At 49.4% G+C, this 21,287-nt stretch overlaps 2 protein-coding genes across 18 annotated transcripts in view; one reads left to right on the forward strand and one right to left on the reverse strand.

Moving 5' to 3' along the window:
* The window catches only part of MED8 (mediator complex subunit 8), a 30,186-nt gene extending 12,008 nt beyond the window's left edge, over positions 1–18,178 (reverse strand). Inside the window, exons 1-5 of one of the 2 annotated variants that reach the window (XM_005307107.5) lie at positions 18,043–18,178; positions 12,301–12,419; positions 8,407–8,551; positions 7,552–7,692; positions 7,033–7,114 (exon numbers count right to left, since the gene is read on the reverse strand). In XM_005307107.5, the coding sequence (XP_005307164.1) occupies positions 7,033–7,114; positions 7,552–7,692; positions 8,407–8,551; positions 12,301–12,419; positions 18,043–18,048 (493 nt within the window). In that variant the 5' untranslated portion in view covers positions 18,049–18,178. Of the gene's footprint in view, positions 1–7,032; positions 7,115–7,551; positions 7,693–8,406; positions 8,552–12,300; positions 12,420–17,993 lie in introns of both variants that reach the window. The other variant, XM_065553690.1, reaches the window with a different exon arrangement.
* SZT2 (SZT2 subunit of KICSTOR complex) overlaps positions 18,093–21,287 on the forward strand; it is a 67,313-nt gene continuing 64,118 nt past the window's right edge. For 13 of the 16 annotated variants that reach the window (XM_065553671.1, XM_065553680.1, XM_065553682.1 and 10 more), the window contains exons 1-4: positions 18,093–18,198; positions 19,004–19,129; positions 19,364–19,537; positions 19,979–20,149. In XM_065553671.1, the coding sequence (XP_065409743.1) occupies positions 18,169–18,198; positions 19,004–19,129; positions 19,364–19,537; positions 19,979–20,149 (501 nt within the window). In that variant the 5' untranslated portion in view covers positions 18,093–18,168. The other 3 variants (XM_065553677.1, XM_065553676.1, XM_065553679.1) reach the window with 3 other exon arrangements.

Here is a 21,287-nt window from a genome sequence, read left to right on the forward strand (position 1 = left end):
TGTGTCCATTAATTCTTTTGCGTAGAGACTGTCCGGTTTGGCCAATGTACATGGCAGAGGGGCATTGCTGGCACATGATGGCATATATCACATTGGTAGATGTGCAGGTGAACGAGCCCCTGATGGTATGGCTGATGTGATTAGGTCCTATGATGATGTCACTGGAATAGATATGTGGACAGAGTTGACATCGGGGTTTGTTACAAGGATAGGTTCCTGGGTTAGTGGTTTTGTTCAGTGATGTGTGGTTGCTGGTGAGTATTTGCTTTAGGTTGGGGGGTTGTCTGTAAGCGAGGACAGGTCTGTCTCCCAAGATCTGTGAGAGTAAAGGATCATCTTTCAGGATAGGTTGTAGATCTCTGATGATGCGCTGGAGAGGTTTTAGTTGGGGGCTGAAGGTGACAGCTAGTGGTGTTCTGTTATTTTCTTTGTTGGGCCTGTCTTGTAGGAGGTGACTTCTGGGTACTCGTCTGGCTCTGTCAATCTGTTTTTTCACTTCAGCAGGTGGGTATTGTAGTTTTAAGAATGCTTGATAGAGATCTTGTAGGTGCTTGTCTCTATCCGAGGGATTGGAGCAAATGCGGTTATATCTTAGAGCTTGGCTGTAGACAATGGATCGTGTGGTGTGTCCTGGATGGAAGCTGGAGGCATGTAGGTAAGTGTAGCGGTCAGTAGGTTTCCGGTATAGGGTGGTATTTATGTGACCATCGCTTATTAGCACAGTAGTGTCCAGGAAATGGACCGCTTGTGTGGATTGATCTAGGCTGAGGTTGATGGTGGGATGGAAATTATTGAAATCATGGTGAAATTCCTCAAGGGCTTCTTTTCCATGGGTCCAGATGATGAAGATGTCATCAATGTAGCGCAAGTAGAGTAGGGGCGTTAGGGGACGAGAGCTAAGGAAGCGTTGTTCTAAGTCAGCCATAAAAATGTTGGCATATTGTGGGGCCATGCGGGTACCCATAGCAGTGCCGCTGACTTGAAGGTATATATTGTCCCCAAATGTGAAATAGTTGTGGGTGAGGACAAAATCACAAAGTTCAGCCACCAGGTTAGCTGTGACATTATCAGGGATACTGTTCCTGATAGCTTGTAGTCCATCTTTGTGTGGAATATTGGTGTAGAGGGCTTCTACGTCCATAGTGGCCAGGATGGTGTTTTCTGGAAGATCACCGATGGATTGTAGTTTCCTCAGGAATTCAGTGGTGTCTCGAAGATAGCTGGGAGTGCTGGTAGCGTAGGGTCTGAGGAGAGAGTCTACATAACCAGACAAGCCTGATGTTAGGGTGCCAATGCCTGAGATGATGGGGCGTCCAGGATATCCAGGTTTATGGATCTTGGGTAGCAAATAGAATACCCCTGGTCGGGGTTCTAGGCATGTGTCTGTACAGATTTGTTCCTGTGCTTTGTCAGGGAGTTTTTTTAGCAGATGGTGTAGTTTCTTTAGGTAATCCTCAGTGGGATCAGAGGATAATGGCCTGTAGAATGTGGTGTTAGAGAGCTGTCTAGCAGCCTCCTGGTCATATTCCAATTTATTCATGATGACGACAGCACCTCCTTTGTCAGCCTTTTTGATTATGATGTCAGGGTTGTTTCTGAGGCTGTAGATGGCGTTGTGTTCTGCATGGCTGAGGTTATGTGGCAAGTGATGTTGCTTTTCCACAATTTCAGCCTTTGCACGTCGACGGAAGCACTCTATGTAGAAATCCAGTCTGTTGTTTCGACCGTCCGGAGGAGTCCACGCAGAATCCTTTTTTTTGTAGTGCTGGTAGGGAGGATTCTGTGGGTTAGTATGTTGTTCAGAGGTATGTTGGAAATATTCTTTGAGTCGGAGACGTCGAAAGTAGGATTCTAGGTCACCGCAGAACTGTATCAAATTCATGGGTCTGGAGGGACAAAAGGAGAGGCCCCGAGATAGGACAGACTCTTCTGCTGGGCTAAGAGTATAGCTGGAAAGATTAACAATATTGCTGGGTGGGTTAAGGGAACTACTGTTGTGGCTGCTTGTGGCATGTAGCAGTTTAGATAGTTTAGTGTCCTTTTTCCTTAAACAAAGGAAAAAGGACACTAAACTATCTAAACTGCTACATGCCACAAGCAGCCACAACAGTAGTTCCCTTAACCCACCCAGCAATATTGTTAATCTTTCCAGCTATACTCTTAGCCCAGCAGAAGAGTCTGTCCTATCTCGGGGCCTCTCCTTTTGTCCCTCCAGACCCATGAATTTGATACAGTTCTGCGGTGACCTAGAATCCTACTTTCGACGTCTCCGACTCAAAGAATATTTCCAACATACCTCTGAACAACATACTAACCCACAGAATCCTCCCTACCAGCACTACAAAAAAAAGGATTCTGCGTGGACTCCTCCGGACGGTCGAAACAACAGACTGGATTTCTACATAGAGTGCTTCCGTCGACGTGCAAAGGCTGAAATTGTGGAAAAGCAACATCACTTGCCACATAACCTCAGCCATGCAGAACACAACGCCATCTACAGCCTCAGAAACAACCCTGACATCATAATCAAAAAGGCTGACAAAGGAGGTGCTGTCGTCATCATGAATAAATTGGAATATGACCAGGAGGCTGCTAGACAGCTCTCTAACACCACATTCTACAGGCCATTATCCTCTGATCCCACTGAGGATTACCTAAAGAAACTACACCATCTGCTAAAAAAACTCCCTGACAAAGCACAGGAACAAATCTGTACAGACACATGCCTAGAACCCCGACCAGGGGTATTCTATTTGCTACCCAAGATCCATAAACCTGGATATCCTGGACGCCCCATCATCTCAGGCATTGGCACCCTAACATCAGGCTTGTCTGGTTATGTAGACTCTCTCCTCAGACCCTACGCTACCAGCACTCCCAGCTATCTTCGAGACACCACTGAATTCCTGAGGAAACTACAATCCATCGGTGATCTTCCAGAAAACACCATCCTGGCCACTATGGACGTAGAAGCCCTCTACACCAATATTCCACACAAAGATGGACTACAAGCTATCAGGAACAGTATCCCTGATAATGTCACAGCTAACCTGGTGGCTGAACTTTGTGATTTTGTCCTCACCCACAACTATTTCACATTTGGGGACAATATATACCTTCAAGTCAGCGGCACTGCTATGGGTACCCGCATGGCCCCACAATATGCCAACATTTTTATGGCTGACTTAGAACAACGCTTCCTTAGCTCTCGTCCCCTAACGCCCCTACTCTACTTGCGCTACATTGATGACATCTTCATCATCTGGACCCATGGAAAAGAAGCCCTTGAGGAATTTCACCATGATTTCAATAATTTCCATCCCACCATCAACCTCAGCCTAGATCAATCCACACAAGCGGTCCATTTCCTGGACACTACTGTGCTAATAAGCGATGGTCACATAAATACCACCCTATACCGGAAACCTACTGACCGCTACACTTACCTACATGCCTCCAGCTTCCATCCAGGACACACCACACGATCCATTGTCTACAGCCAAGCTCTAAGATATAACCGCATTTGCTCCAATCCCTCGGATAGAGACAAGCACCTACAAGATCTCTATCAAGCATTCTTAAAACTACAATACCCACCTGCTGAAGTGAAAAAACAGATTGACAGAGCCAGACGAGTACCCAGAAGTCACCTCCTACAAGACAGGCCCAACAAAGAAAATAACAGAACACCACTAGCTGTCACCTTCAGCCCCCAACTAAAACCTCTCCAGCGCATCATCAGAGATCTACAACCTATCCTGAAAGATGATCCTTTACTCTCACAGATCTTGGGAGACAGACCTGTCCTCGCTTACAGACAACCCCCCAACCTAAAGCAAATACTCACCAGCAACCACACATCACTGAACAAAACCACTAACCCAGGAACCTATCCTTGTAACAAACCCCGATGTCAACTCTGTCCACATATCTATTCCAGTGACATCATCATAGGACCTAATCACATCAGCCATACCATCAGGGGCTCGTTCACCTGCACATCTACCAATGTGATATATGCCATCATGTGCCAGCAATGCCCCTCTGCCATGTACATTGGCCAAACCGGACAGTCTCTACGCAAAAGAATTAATGGACACAAATCTGACATCAGGAATCAAAATACTCAAAAACCAGTGGGAGAACACTTTAACCTGTCTGGTCATTCAGTGACAGACCTGCGGGTGGCTATATTACAACAGAAAAACTTCAAAAACAGACTCCAACGAGAAACTGCTGAGCTAGAATTGATATGCAAACTAGACACAATCAACTCCGGTTTAAATAAGGACTGGGAATGGTTGAGCCATTACAAACATTAAATCTATCTCCCCTTGTAAGTATTCTCACACTTGTTATCTAACTGTCTGTCTGTACTCGGCTAGCTTGATTATCACTTCAAAAGTTTTTTTTCTCTTAATTAATTGGCCTCTCAGAGGTGGTAAGACAACTCCCACCTGTTTATGCTCTCTGTATGTGTGTATATATATCTCCTCAATATATGTTCCATTCTATATGCATCCGAAGAAGTGGGCTGTAGTCCACGAAAGCTTATGCTCTAATAAATTTGTTAGTCTCTAAGGTGCCACAAGTCCTCCTGTTCTTCTTTTTGCGGATACAGACTAACACGGCTGCTACTCTGAAACCTTTAAATTTCAGTTTAACTTCCTCATTACTGTGCAGTTCCCCTTTCTGAAATTAAATGCTCCAGTGTTGGGCTGCTGTGGTGTTTTCCCCGCCACAGGGATGTTAAATTTAATTATATTATGGTCACTATTACCAAGCGGCCCAGCTATATTCACCTCTTGGACCAGATTCTGTGCTCCACTTAGGACTACACCATGATAGAAAGAACCAGAAGAGATGAAGTGCTCAATTTAGATGGATATTTTGGATTCTTTGGATACTTTACATTGGTAAGATACAGGGCTATTATGTTTTTAGCCTGCGGATCCTTAGCCAACGTTGGACCCACACTGAATTCACAAACCAAGGGATCTGATGAATAACCTGAAATGGGAAAACTTTTCCAGCTCCGAGGTACGTTTCATCTTGGCTTTCTGTTTGCTTGAACTGATGTCCCCAGGTCTGACATGATGTCAGGGGGTTTAAGTCCTCTGTCCTGAAGGGTCTCAGTAGAGGGCTGTACCTTTCTGGCAATGGGGTCTGAATGTTTAGCTACTGAATGCTCGGTTGCCTTGGAACTAGAGCTCAGTGCAGAGGCTGATGCCTTCGGCGTAATTGACTTCCTCAATCCAGAAATGCCTGGGGCTGATTTAGGCCACCTGTTTTTTCCCTCAGATGATTCTGATACCCCTTTGGAATCGGGGGTAACAGTCAAAACTTCTTGTAATAAGAGGGCTTGAAATCTTTTGTCTCTCCTGCTGGACATGGGGAGTGAATGTGCGACAGACAGCATAACAGGAAGAACAGGAGTACTTGTGGCACCTTAGAGAACAGGAAGGACGGTGTCTTTTCTCTAGGCATTTGAAACACCTGGTGTGGGCATCCAAAGCTAGGGGCAGACCATGGAACATAACACACATCTTTTAAAGCCATGCTTCTTTGACCCCACCACGGACACTGGTACTGTCACTAGACACTAAAACCTAGACTAATGCTATTTACTATGAACTACTGGCTAACAAACTAAACTGACTGACTATCCTAAGAGAATAAAGGCGCTTATCAAAGCTATTACAGATCCACAAGATCCGGAGAATGTCCATATCCGTCCCAGTGTTGCACTTGGAAGGAAATGAGATGGTTGGGTTGAGCTGTCTCTTTGTGCTAATACTTTTGTTTCCCTTTTATCTAAACCAACCTAGTGCTGCGTCTGAGCTGAAGTGATTGTTAACTCCAGTTAAAGCAGCGAACGGCGATTTTGTCTCTTTAGAGGAGCAACAAACGTGTCCCCAGAGCGGGCTGGGGCATTCAGGCCAGACGGTTTTGGGGTGCTTTGGGGCTTGGGGGGGTGTTGAGGTCAAGGCCGGGGAAGACCAGGGTGGGGGCTGCTGGAGTCAATCGCTGAATCAGGGCTGCAGAGCACACACACTCGGGGCACTGCATGCTTGTCTGGTGGCTGCATGCTTGTCTGGTGGCTGCATGCTTGTCTGGTGGCTGCAGGCTGAGAGTCACAGCAGCAGAGCAGAGTAACAGGGCCTCTCCCTGGCCTGGGTGGAACCCCAAAATGTGACAGCCCCTAATAACGAGTCGATAACAGCAAAGCAAATACCTTAGCCCCCCCTCACCCCCACCCTACATTCTGGGCTTCCCAGGGTGTCCTGTCTGCTACACGTCTGTCTTGGTTAGATGACAAGCCCTCTGAAGCAGAGAAAACCTATATTTTGGATCTTGGACAGCACCACTCACAACATCAGCACGGAAAAAACAAGAACTAGCAGCCTGCATGGAGCAGTGCTGTTTATGCAGACAGAAGCGTGGCGGGAGATAAAATGCAAGGGTGCTCAACACTGTGTCACAAAGTGAGACAGAGCAGGCTGCTGCACGTCTTGAAACACACCTTTAATCACAGGGCACGAACAACCCAAGGGCAAAGCTACCAGCTGGCACATTCTCGACTCATTCAGAACATGGCTAAGGGGTTTCTTGTTTTCTTCTGTATTTGCATGGTCATTCTAATTAAATTATGCTGATTAAGATACTGTGTTGGCAAACTCCAGGAGCAGCATTTAGGGTCACGTAGCGGGATGTAAAGTGAAGCTGCAGAGATGGCCAGAATGACATTCCTGATAAGATCAGAACTCACCTGAATGATGCTAGTTTGGATCAATTAGATTTCCCTAAAGCACAGAATACCTAATGCCTGGCACAAAGGAAACCCATCTCACGCCGTCTGGATTCCTTTCTAAAAAATGGGTCTCCTGGCTCAGCCTCTCCTCCCTCCGCCCATCCCGAACTCTTCTCCCATAAGGCCCTTCTGCTATCCCCATGCTCTATGGTTTGTGTTCGACTTGGCCTCTCAAGCCTTCCCCTTGGACTCTGTACCCCACCTCCACCCCAGTGCCATACCTCCACTCTCAGACTCTCGCTCCTCCTTGCTGATTTTCTCCAGCAGATTTGAGCACATTTTGTTCAGGCTCTGGATCTGTTTCTGCAAAGTGAAAATAATGAGAAAATGCAAGGACATCTCCAGCATGGTACAGGACAGCGAGGTTAGTGTGTAAAACCTTTCCCAGCAGCTGCGTGACTGAGTGCAGGCATTTAGGGAGCCTGGGTCCAATAAAAGGTTGGCCGGGAACAGCCATGTGAACGACTGTGTACTCCTCATCTCTGCTGATCAAACAGCAATTCCTACAGAATGGGAAGTGGTTACAGTGCTGTCACTTTAGGAGGAGGTGGAGCCCTATGGTCTGGGGCAGCTGGAGAAATCACAGAAGGGGAAAGGGAGAAGGGCCTAGAAGAAAAGCAAATTGCAACCAGGACAGAATGGCAGGATGTAGCAACTCAGGAGCGAGACAGAGAAATGGGGAGCCTGCGCCTGTTCTCTGGGTTGAAGGTGGGTGCAGCACCTAGCTGTTCCTCCCCTACCTGTGCCACATCAGAGCTGATTCGAGTTGCATCTGTGATCAGCTGCTTCTCCTGCTCCTCCACCTCAGGGTCGGGCTTGGTACGGAGGTGGTCCGGCACCACCTCATGGCTGAAGACTGGCACACGCCCTTCTGTCTGTCGCTGGAACAATTGGAGAATCTGTGCTCAGAGCCCAACCCTCCAGCACAGCAGTCACACAACTGGAGCAAAGAACACTGGCTAGGAAGCTAGAGCCCTGCTAACAATTTGCTGTTGAGGGATTTTGATCTACAGAGCATTAAAAGGTTTGGGTCCTATCTAATTATCTAATTAGGTTCTTACACTACGCCTGTCCTCATGGTATCCAAACATTCTAGGGGCTACCCGAGATCCCTCTTCTCTCCCAAGGCGATTCCTGCCATGACTGCCCGTTTAGCTGGGATGCTTGTGCTAACAGCCCCCACATTTCAATATCGGGGGGCCTGGGAGTTCTTAGTGGCGTGTCTTGGACTGTGGAATTTACTTCCCTGTTGGTCAGTTAGCCGAGGACACGGTGCAAGAGGCAGTCAGTGGGGAGGCCTGTCAGTACAGGGGATCTCTTTCTGGGGGCCTTGGCTGCACGGTGACTGCATTTTCACAAAGAGGAACAAGGAATATAGACTGTACCAAAGTGCAAGTTCGCAGGTGAAACCTCTCCACACAGCAGCTCTGGGATGAGCTACCCCTCCCGCAAAGTGTTCATTCCCCTCTTCCTTCTGTGGAAAGGCTGTGTGTGTTAAGCATTAGGAGGTTGTAGGTGAGTTGGAGCTAGTGCCTGAAGCACATTCCAGCGCTCCATGGGCATCTCTCAGCAGAGCAGAGCTGCCAGGTTCTTACCATGATCTCCTCATCACGGTCTGGAGATAGCACCAGGGGGATGATGACCTGGTTGCGCATTAGGGGCGTCTTCTCATGCTTCAGCACTTTGTTCAGCGTGTTCAACTGGCCTGAGAGCAGTGCAAAACTGTCCAGTACTGAGGGCCTGGGAAGGGAAAGGCGATGAGTGAGGCCAGGAAACGGATGCAGGAGACAGAGAGAGCTCTTTCACCGCTCAGCCGCAGCTCGTCATCCACTCGTCTCTGCAAGACCCCCAGACCCAGGGGCAGAGCAGGCTGGGGGAGGAAGAGTGGTCTCTGGTATTTGTGAAAGAAGCCTGCCTCAAAGCAGGGACTAATAACTCCCCCTCCCCCTGTATGATGCCATGGGTGGTGCCATTCCCAGCACCACTGGAAGGGAAAAGGGGGAGGAGATGCCTGTAGGTTTTAAATTACATGCACAGAAAGAGATGCAGTTTTCCTCATCGCTCATTTCCCATTGTGACCCGTATGGCAGTGCCTGAGACACCCTTTAACTTCTACCCAGCACCTGGCACTAGGAGTAGAGAACGTGCTCATGGTTTGGCTGTTGAGATTAAGAGCCAACGAAGTAGAGAATGTTTCAGGTGGGAAGTTTGCTTAATAAATACCATCAGCAAAGCCCCCTTCAACTTCCTTTGATTTCTTGGAAAATCATCAGGGAGGTTCTGACAATTCTGCAGGCCTTTTACAATGCTGTGTATAAACAGTGACTCTCTCCAATGCTTCACTGTAGTAGCTGACATTAAAGAGAGACTGCATAGTTTAGTTAGCAGCTCAGCCATTTTGTCCTGAATGTCCTTCAGAAGGTGAATGTCATTATGTGATTGACATCAAAAACCTCTAGGCAAATGCACAGCAACGTCAAACAACAAATGCAAGAGCTATGTTTTTGCAGGGGTCAGGTGGCATAGCTGGCAAGACCAAGAAATGTGGAACAAACAATTTACTTATCGTATCGTAAATGTGGGTTTTCAAGAGGTCTTCTCCAAGTGGATCCCACTCAAGGTGTGCTTGGGGAGCCACGCACACAGTTTCATGCACGAGGCCCAAGCGCATCATGTAAGATCCACATGGACAAAGATTCAAAGCAACAACTACAATTTTTACTGCCACACATAGGGTGGGGCTGGGGGGATGGCCTGGGTCAGATACAGAGAAAGATATCGTGGCCCTAATCAGGAGCAGTAAAAGAATGAGATGGATCTGGTCTCTCTCAGATCTCAGTGGGATTCTGTCCCTGGCTGCGATTAAGGAGCTCAAGGCTCCGCTGAAGTTCCCGATTTAACGACGATCCCAGTCTCCCTTGGAATTGTACCTGCCTCAGTTTGGTACCAAGGAGCTGCAGGCCAGTGCCGAACCAAGGATGCAGCTCAGAACTGAGGATAGATCATACAAGGCCTCGTACATTGCCTTTGCTAGAACCCCTATGGAGGATGACTGCTGGTGGTATGGGCAGACAGATCTGAAAGCCATCTCTAGGCAGGGATAAAATCCAGCTGGATCTTTCCTTTCAGTGAACTTTCAGATCTGAGAATGCTGAGAAGCCTGACCAGATCCACCGGTCTGTGCCTTTGAATATTCATTCATAGATTCACAAATTCCAAGGCCAGAAAGGACCATTGTGATCATCTAGTCTGACCTCCTGTACAGCACAGGCCAGAAAACTGCCCCAAAATAATTCCTAGAGCACATCTTCTAGATAAACATTCAATCTCGATTTAAAAATTGCCAGTGACAGAGAATTGACCGAGACGTTTGGTAATTTTTTTCAACGATTAAATACTCTCACTGTCAAAAATTTACACCTTATTTCCAGTCTGAATATGTCTAGATTGTATCAGCCATTGGATCGTGTTAGACCTTTCTCAGCTAGACTGAAGAGCCCATTATTAAATATTTTTTCCCCATGTAGGTATCGTACTTATAGTCTGTAAATCAGTCCTTAACCTTCTCTTTGTTAAGGTAAATAGATTGAGCTATTTTAGTTTATCACTATAAGGCAGGTTTTCTAATCCTTTATTCATTCTTGTGGCTCTTCTCTGACCCCTCTCCAATTTATCAACATCTTTCTTGAATTGTGGGCACTAGAACTAGACATAGTATTCCAGCAGCAGCCACAACAGTGAAAAATATAGAGGAAAAATAAACTCTTTTACTCCTATTTAAGACTCCCCTGTTTATTCATCCCAGGATAACATTAGCTCTTTTGGCCACAGTACTGGGAGCTCATGTTCAAATGCTTATCCACCACGACTGCCAAAAAATTTTCAGAGTCACAGCTTCCTAGGATAGAGTCCCCCGTTCTGTAAGTATGGCCTACGTTCCGTTCCCAGATGTATCCATTTAGCTGTATTAAAACACACATTCCTTGTTTGCGCCCAGCTTAACCAGGAGATCCAAATCACTCTGAATCAGTGACCTGTCCTCTTCATTATTTACAACTTCCCCTAATTTTGGTGTCATATGCAAATTTTATCAGTGATGATGTTGTGCTTTCCTCCAGCTCACAGATACAAATGTTAAACAGCGTAACAAATCCCTGCGAGACACCACTGGAAACACATCCACTTGATGATCATTACAATTACCTTTTGAGACCAGTTAGCTAGTTTTTAACCCATTCTATGTATGCCACGTACATTTTATATCCTTCTAGTTTTTTGTTTTGTTTTTTTCCGGGCAAAATGGTGTGCAGTACCAAGTCAAACACTTCACAGAAGTCTATTTATATTACGTCAACACAAATCCCTTTATCAACCAAACTTGCAATCTCATCAAATAGAGATGTTAAGTTAGTTTGACAGGATCTATTTTCCATAAACCCATGTTCATTGGAATCAGTTACATTGCCTTCCTTTAATTCTTTATTAATTGAGTCCTATATATGGAAATGCTCCTTCCTTTCCTTGGGGGTGGACATTCCTTTCCATAAGGACTAACTCACAAGACAAGGTCACATTTCAGAGCATATGCACTACTGAACTGTGTAGGGTAATTCTATTCTTTCTAGGGTCTTACACCGTGCCCATCACCATGGCATCTGAATGTGTAAAATGTGGCCATTTTTAGAAGTGGGAAAAGTGGGGAGTTCACACTCTGTGACCTCAGAAACACCAGAGAGGATTGTGCTCAAACTCTCCTATGAAGTTAATCTCTGGGCAAAGACCAAACCTTTGAAAAGTCATGACAGCATATAGGGAGAGATGTGTCTCCCTCAAACACTTCAATACTGTGGTGATAGGTGCTGCATAAAAACCCTAGGACAAAGACCCAAACTGAGATTTAGAAATCAATTGCAACACTGGACTAACAAGCAAGAAAACCACCCACATTAGATCAGATGGCAGAACCAGACCCTTTCTAGAGTGAAGAATATCGTGCACGACCATCCCTACATTCCCTAGAAGTTCTATGGCCTGTACTATATAAGAGGGTTGAGTAGATGATCACAGTGGTTCCTTCTGGCCTTAGAATCTATACAGAGCAAGGGGGGGGTCCCTGCTTACTCCATTCCTGACTGGTTCCGAAGCACACTTTGCTCAGGAACCAACACAAGGAGCAGGCACCTCTGTAGTTTGCACTCCTTCTACAAGGCTTGTGGCTGCTTCTTTGTTCAGAAGATCATCTGCCAAACCCAGTGCGTGGGCACCTCCCCTCCAAAATCACCTGACAGTCATGTGGCAACACCAGCAATTGCTAACATGAAAAGTAAATATTAAGAAAAGATTTTTTGGGTGGGGATTCTTTACATGGGATTTAGCAGCTGGAAATAAGGTCTCTGTGAACCCCAGCAAGCAGAATGTAGAGCACATCTTGCACAACAGGACAGATTAGCCATGACACCCCACACTCGCAAACATGCACACCCTCTTACCAGGTGAGCCGGTCATACTCATTCTCTAGCTTATAGATGAAGCTGACCAAGGAATTCTTCAGGTCAGCCACCTGGCTAATAAGCGCCTCCAGGGACAATTCGAGCTGCTTCTCCTCCCTCTGCAGAAAGCGGGAAAGAGAGGAGTTAGGACAAGGCCTAGTGCTCTCCTCAGCCCCAGAAATGCACAGAGGTTACCAGATACAAATATATGCATCGCCCCACTTCCCCTTAGCAGATAGAGCAATACCATTCTTCCAGGAGAGAAACATGCTGGAGATAAAATGCCCGGGGTTTCTTCTGTCACAGCCCCATTTCCCTTCGGCCAGGAACTCAGTCTCGTGCAGCTCACAGGCAGCTGGTCTCTCCTGGATTTCCTAAGCACCACTCGACCTGACCCCCTTAGGTACCCACCTCAGACTCAGGTACCAGCCTCTTTCCCTCACCCGCTGCCTTTGGTCTCACACTGACCACTTGTAATCTCCAGTGGCCATGGAACCTGTAGGCTCCCATGTTTCATCTGCCATTTTTAATTTGTGGCTGGTGCTCAGACACTGCGGTGGTTAGGGTCATACAAGTACCTAGACCCACAAAGAGAGTTGACTACTGCCTTTCATTTCGAAGTGTTTCATACCGACATACAGCCATCTCACGGACATCCTTTGGGATGGAGGGTGGCAGACAACTGGGGCACAGCATGCCACCTAACAGATGGTGAGTATCTGCAGCCTAGGAAGCTGAGTCAAACCCCGGACTCTTACAAAAAGCACCCTAGGATTTCGGCTACTATATGTTACTTACACAGTAGCAGAGTTGCACAAAATTCTTTATGAAACACAGTTGGACTAGGTCCCTGCCCCAATAATTTACCAATGTAAACCACAAAGAGAATAATAATACGCCAAGGAGGGTGGGAGAGAGCAAACAATGGGAAGGGAATGCTGATTGGGAAAGCAGATCATGACACAGTCTTTTTACAGGCATGGCTCTCACCACACCCTTCCTGTCTCAGAGCAACCATCCTTCTCCATCCTCCTCCCTTCCCCCCCACCGGGTCCATCTTCCCATCCTGGTTACCATCCCCCCTCTACGGTTCCCACCAGCTCTACTCATCCCATTCCAATCTACCACTCCTCCCACCACCACAAATCCAGATCCCACATCCACATCCTTCTCTACGACCTCCTCCTCCTCCTCACCTCTGCTGACATTTGCACCAGCCCTGGTCCTCCCTCCATCCCTACCCGCTCCACCTCCCACACACATCCACCATCACTTCTGGCCCCTCATGGCACCATTCCCAACCTCATACCTATTCTCCTCCACTCCCATGCCCTACCCTCTCTCTCTTTGGAACACCACACCATTTCTAAAAAGATCACAGCCATCCACAAACTCTTCATATCTCCCTCCTACCAGCTCCTGGTTCTCACAGAGACCTGGATCCCTTCGTCTCATCCAGCCTTTGCAGCTGCCCTCTTATGAGGCCCCTCCTTCTCTTACAGTTCCCACCCTGGATCAGATCGTAGTGGAAGTGTTGGACCTCTCTTCTCCTGCTCCTACAGCTTCCATCCTCTCCTTCCTCCCCTACCTTGAACAGCACTGCATGTGCCTCTTCTCTCCTCTCCTCTCCCATGCCACCGTGCTCTCATCTACCATCAACTTCGCTCCTCCCCATCAGCCTCCCTCTGGCTCTCCTTCCTCTCCTGGCAATCTCCCACATTCATCCTCAGTGACTTCAACGTCCATGTTGATAACCCATCCAACCTCTCAGCTGCACATTTCCTTACCCTTCATTCAACCTGCAGCCCTGGTGCAACTCTTGCACTCACCAAAAGGGCCATTCACTTGACTCAGTCTTCACCAAGCACTGCTCTTTCTAACTGTTGTGTTCCCTCTCTCTGACCACCACCAGCCCTCTTACAGCACCACCCATCAGCCCTGCCCTCCCGCCCTGGCACTCGCCTTTTCTGTTTGCCTCCAGCCCACCAGCGCTTCTCCTTTGCTCTCAGCCCTCTCCTCCCTTCATAGAATTGTTGATTCCCTTCAGGCTTCACTCACCTCCACCCTTGATTCTTTCGACCCTCTCTCTCATCACAAGGTCCACCTTGCCAATCCCCAACCTTGGCTCACCCCCAACATCTGTTTCCTCTGTGCCCGCTCTCACACTGCAGAGCATCTCTTATGGATGAGCAGGCTGACTTCCTCCACTACAAATCTGTTCTCACCCGTTTCAGTTCTGCCATCTTCCTAGCTAAACAACATTACTTCTTCAACTTCACTGACTCCTATGGCTGCAATGCCAACTGCCTTTTCACCACCTTTGACTCAGGCTTTGTCTACACTAGCACTTTTGTTGACAAAACTTTTGTGGGTCGGGGTGTGAAAACACACATCCCTTACTGACATAAGTTTCACTGACAAAAACACCAGTGCGGACAGCACTATGCTGGCAGGAGACACTCTCCAACTGACATAGCTACCGCTGCTCGTTGGGGGTGGTTTAATCATGCCGGCAAGAGAGCGCTCTCTTCCCCCGGCGTAGAGCGTCTGCATAGGAGCTCTTACAGTGACGCAGCTGCAGCGATGTAGCTGTGCCGCTGTAAGGTCCATAATGCAGACATGGCCCCACTCTTCAAACACACCCCTTCTCCTGCCACAGGATCTCACCAATTTTGTTGACGAAATACGACATGACCTTCCCCCTCCCCTCAGCTTGCCTTTCCCTTCACCCTTCCCCTCCAACATCTCTCCTTCTGCACTGTCACACATACAAAAGTGTCTCATCTGCTCTCTTCCTCTAACCCCTCCACTTGCCCCAGTGAACCAGGGATAGCTCAGTGGTTTGAGCATTGGCCTGCTAAACCCAGGGTTCTGAGCTCAATCCTTGAGGGGGCCACTTAGGGATCTGGGGCAAAATCAGTACTTGGTCTTGCTAGTGAAGGCAGGGGGCTGGACACAATGACCTTTTAAGGTCCCTTCCAGTACTATGAGATAGGTATATCTCCATATATTATTTATTATTATTTATCTCCTGATCTCCCTCACTGCCCACTCTGATCCTCACCCTCACTTTTCTCCTTAAACTCTCATTATTCTAGTATCAGAGGGGTAGCCGTGTTAGTCTGAATCTGTAAAAAGCAACAGAGGGTCCTGTGGCACCTTTGAGACTAACAGAAGTATTGGGAGCATAAGCTTTCGTGGGTAAGAACCTCACTTCTTCAGATGCAAGTAATGGAAATCTCCAGAGGCAGGTATAAATCAGTGTGGAGATAACGAGGTTAGTTCAATCAGGGAGGGTGAGGTGCTCTGCTAGCAGTTGAGGTGTGAACACCAAGGGAGGAGAAACTGCTTCTGTAGTTGGATAGCCATTCACAGTCTTTGTTTAATCCTGATCTGATGGTGTCAAATTTGCAAATGAACTGGAGCTCAGCAGTTTCTCTTTGGAGTCTGGTCCTGAAGTTTTTTTGCTGTAAGATGGCTACCTTTACATCTGCTATTGTGTGGCCAGGGAGGTTGAAGTGTTCTCCTACAGGTTTTTGTATATTGCCATTCCTGATATCTGACTTGTGTCCATTTATCCTCTTGCGTAGTGACTGTCCAATTTGGCCAATGTACATAGCAGAGGGGCATTGCTGGCATATATAACATCATATATGGACATCATACCTAATGGACTGAAGGTGAAAAATCCCTTGCTATCTACATACTGCACAGACCACAGTGAGAGATGCCATACATTATCTAAGAAACTGAGGAACCACCTGATCAGCATCCTATACAGCAAACAGAAAAACATCAAGAAAGAGCTCTCCAACCTGGAGACTTTCATAAATAACCAACCCTCCACACCAATGGACTTTACTAAAATAAGACAGGAGATCTACATTACACACTTCACCTCTCTACAAAGGAAAAAGGACCGTAAGCTGTCTAAAATCCTACCTGCCACATGGGGCCACAACAGGGGTACCCCTAACTCACCCAGCAATAAAATGTTAGTCTGTATCAGGAAAAAGAATGAGGAGTATTTGTGGCACCTTATTTGTTAATCTCTAAAGTGCCACAAGTACTCCTCGTTCTTTTTGATGACTTCAAGTTCTCTTTCCTGATTAGTTGTAACTAAATTAGCCCCCAACATATTGTATGTATAATTGGGATTATTTTTTCCAATGTGCATTACTTTACATTTATCTACATTAAATTTAATTTGCCACTTTGTTGCCCAATCACTTAGTTTTGTGAGATCTTTTTGAAGTTCTTCAGTGTCTGCTTTTTTGGTCTTAACTATCTTGAGCAGGTGGCAAACTTTGCCACCTCACTGTCTACCCCTTTCTCCACATCATTTATGAATAAATTGAATGGGATTGGTCCTAGGACAGACCCTTGGGGAACATCACTAGTTACCCCTCTCCATTCTGAAAATTTATCATTTATTCCTACCCTTTGTTCCCTGTCTTTTAACCAATTCTCAATCCATGAAAGGATCTTCCCTCTTAACCCATGACAACTTAATTTACGTAAGAGCCTTTGGTGAGGGACCTTGTCAAAGGCTTTCTGGGGCAGGGGCTGCCAGCAGCAGGGCCCCAGGGCTGGATGGAGGTGAAGTAACCGTGCTGCTCCTACCGCAGGACCCTCCAGCTCTATCAGCCACAGCCCCCCTCCAGCCATGCCCCACCCCCGTCTCACACAGCGCCCCCTCCAGCTATGCCCCGCCCCCTCCAGCTCACACAGCCCCCCGTCATGCCCGACCCCCTCCGTCTCCCACAGCCCCCGCGTCTCCCCCAGCCCCCCCAGCCATGTCCCGCCCCACCCCCCTCACACAGCACCCCAGCCATGCCCCGCCCCCTCTGTCTCACACAGCACCCCCTCCAGCTATGCCCCGCCCCCTGTCTCACACAGCACCCCCTCCAGCTATGCCCCACCCCCTCACACAGCACCCCAGCCATGTCCCATCCCCCTCCGTCTCACACAGCCCCCCAGCTATGCCCCCCCTCCGTCTTACACAGCCCCCCACACCACACCCACAGCCATGCCCCGCCCGCTCCGTCTCCCACAGCCCCCCCAGCCATGCCCCGCCCCCCTCACACAGCATCCCAGCTATGTCCCACCCCCCTCCGTCTCACACAGCGCCCCCAGCCATGCCCCGCCCCCCACCCCCTCACACAGCACCCCAGCCATGCCCCGCCCCCTCTGTCTCCCACAGCCCCCCCGTCTCCCACAGCCCCCCCAGCCATGCCCCGCCCCCTCACACAGCACCCCAGCTATGTCCCACCCCCCTCCGTCTTCCCCAGCCCCCCCAGCTATGCCCCACCCCCTCCGTCTCCCACAGCCCCCCCAGCCATGCCCCGCCACACACAGCCCCCCCTCCAGCCATGCCCCGCCCCCCCCGTCTCCCCCAGCCCCCCCAGCCATGCCCCGCCCCCTCCGTCTCCCACAGCCCCCCCAGCCATGCCCCACCCCCTCACACAGCATCCCAGCCATGCCCCGCCCCCTCCGTCTCCCCCAGCCCCCCCAGCCATGCCCCGCCCCCGTCTCACACAGCACCCCAGCCATGCCCCGCCCCCTCTGTCTCCCCCAGCCCCCGCGTCTCCCCCAGCCATGCCCCGCCCCGCCCCCGAGGGACACGTTCACACGGACTCCGAGTGCGCGGCCGCCTGTGGCGATGACCCGCCCCTCGGCTGAGTCCCGCGCACCTGCCCGGGGCGGGGGCCGGAGAGTTCCCGCCCCCAGCGCCCCGCGCACCTGCATGGCGGCGCCTCCGGCTCTTCCCGACGCGCGGGGGGGGGCTGGCTCGGCTCCCTTCTACTTCCGGGTCACGGGGTGAGAGGTCATCGCCTGCCGGAGGGGGCGGGGCGGGGCAGGGCAGACATGGCTGCCTCCGAGCGAGCGGACTCTGAGGTACCCCCCTGGCCCGCCCCGACCCCGCGAGGGGGCGCGTCCTGCCCGCCTGCCCGCCCCCTGCGGGCGATGGGGAGGGCCGGGCCGGGCCTAGCGCTGGGCGGGAAGCTTGGTCGGTGGAGCTGGGCCTGGCACTGGGCCGGGGGAGGTGGGCCGGGGCCAGTAGGAAGGGTCTGAGCCGGCTGCCATTGGGTTGGTGCTGGGTCTGGTGGGGGCAGCATGTGCTGGCTGCAGCATGTGGGCCCAGGTCTGCCCGGACTGTGCCGTCTCCCTAATGAACAGTCAGAGCAGCAGAGGGGCCTGTGGCACCTTCGAGACTAACAGATGTATTGGAGCAAGAGCGTTGGTGGGTGAATACCTGGCCATGCGTCTGACGAATGGGCATTCACCCACGAAAGCTCATGCTCCAATACATCGATTAGGCTATAAGGTGCCACAGGACCCTTTCCTGCTTTTACAGATCCAGACTGACACGGCTACCCCTCGGATACTAATGAACAGTGCTGGTGTCCTGCTGTGACTGTCGTTCAGGGTTACAGTGGTGCTAAGCCTTGGCCTGTTGTACAAGGGGCTGCACAGACGTCTAGCAAAGCACAATCCCTGACCCAGACCCTACAGCTTTGGCTCGAGATGAGGCATGGTGTGGGTGAGGATGGAGCAGCAGCATGTATCTGCAGAGATGAGCAATATGCACTTTTAGCTGTACAAGGGTTTTTGTTAATGGAGAAAAATAAGCAGCTTAGCTGTTGTGTTCTCTGGTCGTCTCCTGCCTAGTGATATGGTGACATGTTCCCCTTTGCTGCAGGTGGAAGACGCAGGACAGGTCTTCCTGCTGATGAAGAAAGACTATCGGATCTCCCGCAACGTGCGCCTAGCCTGGTTCCTCAATCACCTGCATCAAGTCATTTGGGCTCTGCCTGAGACAGAGCTGGTGAGTACGTGTGCCCAGACTTGAAGGCAGGATGGCGCTGTGTGCTGATCAGTGCCCTCTGACATTGGCCGTTTGGCCAAGTAGGAGAGAAGCTGTAGGACTTTTGGCCACAACTGCTCCTTGGGAGCCTAGGATTCCTGTCAAAGGCTTTAGCCCAATTCTTTTTGTCTGTTCCTTTTCCTGCTCCCCTGCAAGCCTGGCTTTCTCTCACTTGCTGTTTCTTTTCTCCTGTAGGTGAAGTCAGATAATGAACTGGATGTTCTCAGCATCCTGCCAAATGGATGGCAGCCACATGAGTCTGTCCGGCCTAGGCCTTATCTCCTAGTGCCTTCCACACAGGTCACCTTCCTGGCACGACAGTACCGCTTTGTGATTGAGCTCGACCTGAGCCCATCCACAGGCATTGTGGTGAGTGTATACGTCTCTGCATCTCTGTGTACCCCATGGCTCTGCCCACAAGGCGCTCCTGCTGCCATCTCTGTTCTGGAAGGGCTTTCTCCTGTGCATTTACTCCCAGCATGCATCTCCCCTCTGTGTGCCACGAGAGGTTAGCTCCCACTAGAAGCAGTGTGTGCCAGCAGCTGCCACTTGGCCAGTGCCACTCCTGGGCCAGCTCCTAGCAGGCAAAACCCCTGCACCGATAATCCCTGCAGGAAAATCCTGCCCCTATTGCAGGGATTATCGGTGCATAGGTTTTGCCTGCTAGGAGCTGTCTCAGGAGTGTTCGCCTCTCCGTGCTAGGGCTCTGCAGAGTATTACTAGAAGGCTGTATGGTGTAATTCCATGTGCTAGGGACCCTTGTCAATACACCAGGGAAACAGCTAAAATTTCCTTTTTGTACTTCTGCAGGATGACTCAACGGGGGAGATCATTTTTGATGAGGTGTTTCATGCCCTTTCTCGATGCCTAGTGGGATTGCTAAAACCCTTCCGAATTCCTGGTTCAGAAATTACCTACCAGCCAGAGATCTTTGTCACCATCCAAGCATATTCCTCCATCATTGGCCTGCAGTCCCACCAGGTAAAGTTCTACCTCCTTCCCCTCCCCCCAATCTTTGTGTGAGAGCACTTTTTGTTGCCCTGGTTGTTGCTGAGATCCTAGGGAAGTGGAGACGGGAGTTGTCTGAGCACTGCTATATGATGCTGTAGTCTTGCTTCATGAGAGCCTGTAGTCGGGTGCAATGCTAGACTATAAAGGAGCAACTGCTCTAGTGTGGCACAGCTCCATCGTGTATCTGTGGGCAGGAGGCTGAGATTTGGCATATGTGGGCAATGCCAAGCAAAGAGGGGGATCTGTGGGCAGCAGCTTGCCATTAATTTAGGGAAGTACATCTAGGATATATTTTGCCTCAGTGTGACTTGAACTCTCTTCAGTTCACTTTTTTGGGTGGCTTCCTAGTGAGATTGGACCGTAGCTCAGGTGCTCTGTAAACCACACATGCAAGGGCAATTCCCGTTTAAACAACTGAATTCTGGTTGTTGGGGCCAGAAGGCACCCATGTAGCTAATCCCTTCCCACCAAAACCTTAACCCTCAAAAATCATAGTGTTACCATGCCATTTGCAGACCATCGCTCTTCTCACCCTGCTGATGCATTCTATCCCTTTCCTCTGTCTTCTGTCTGTGTGTTTGGAATGTAAGCTGCTTGGGGCAGGGACTGCTTATTACTCTGTCTGTACAGTACTTGCACAATCCTGGTTAGTCCCTAGGCACGACCATAATAAACATAACGAGGACACCTCCCTCTATCCTTCCCATTAGCCCGCTGTCACTGATGTCAGCCTGAACTGCCTGCTTGTCCAGTTCTCCCGTAACCGTCTGTGTGCTTTGTTCTAGTTCATCTCCCCTAGTGACATTCAATTGATCTGCAAGGCCATTATCCTCTCCTCCTTCAGATCCTTTCTCAAGACCCACTTCTTCCATGAGGCCTTCAAGAAACTAGCCCGGGGCTGAGGTGCAGATGGAGATTGCTGTACATATGCGGGGGAGGAGAAGGGTGTATATGTGTGCAACTCATCTAAATAAAATTGTCCATATTCTAGTTGTTTCCCTCTCCCCCACTCTGTTACTCATCGCGGGGGGGGAAGGGGGAGAGAATGGAGCTAGCAAGTTGTGTGCCGATTATCTCCTGAATTCTCTGCTTGTGTGTTGCATCATGT

This window comes from Chrysemys picta, chromosome 8, assembly GCF_011386835.1.
Source record: "Chrysemys picta bellii isolate R12L10 chromosome 8, ASM1138683v2, whole genome shotgun sequence".
NCBI classification, from domain to species: Eukaryota; Metazoa; Chordata; order Testudines; family Emydidae; genus Chrysemys; species Chrysemys picta.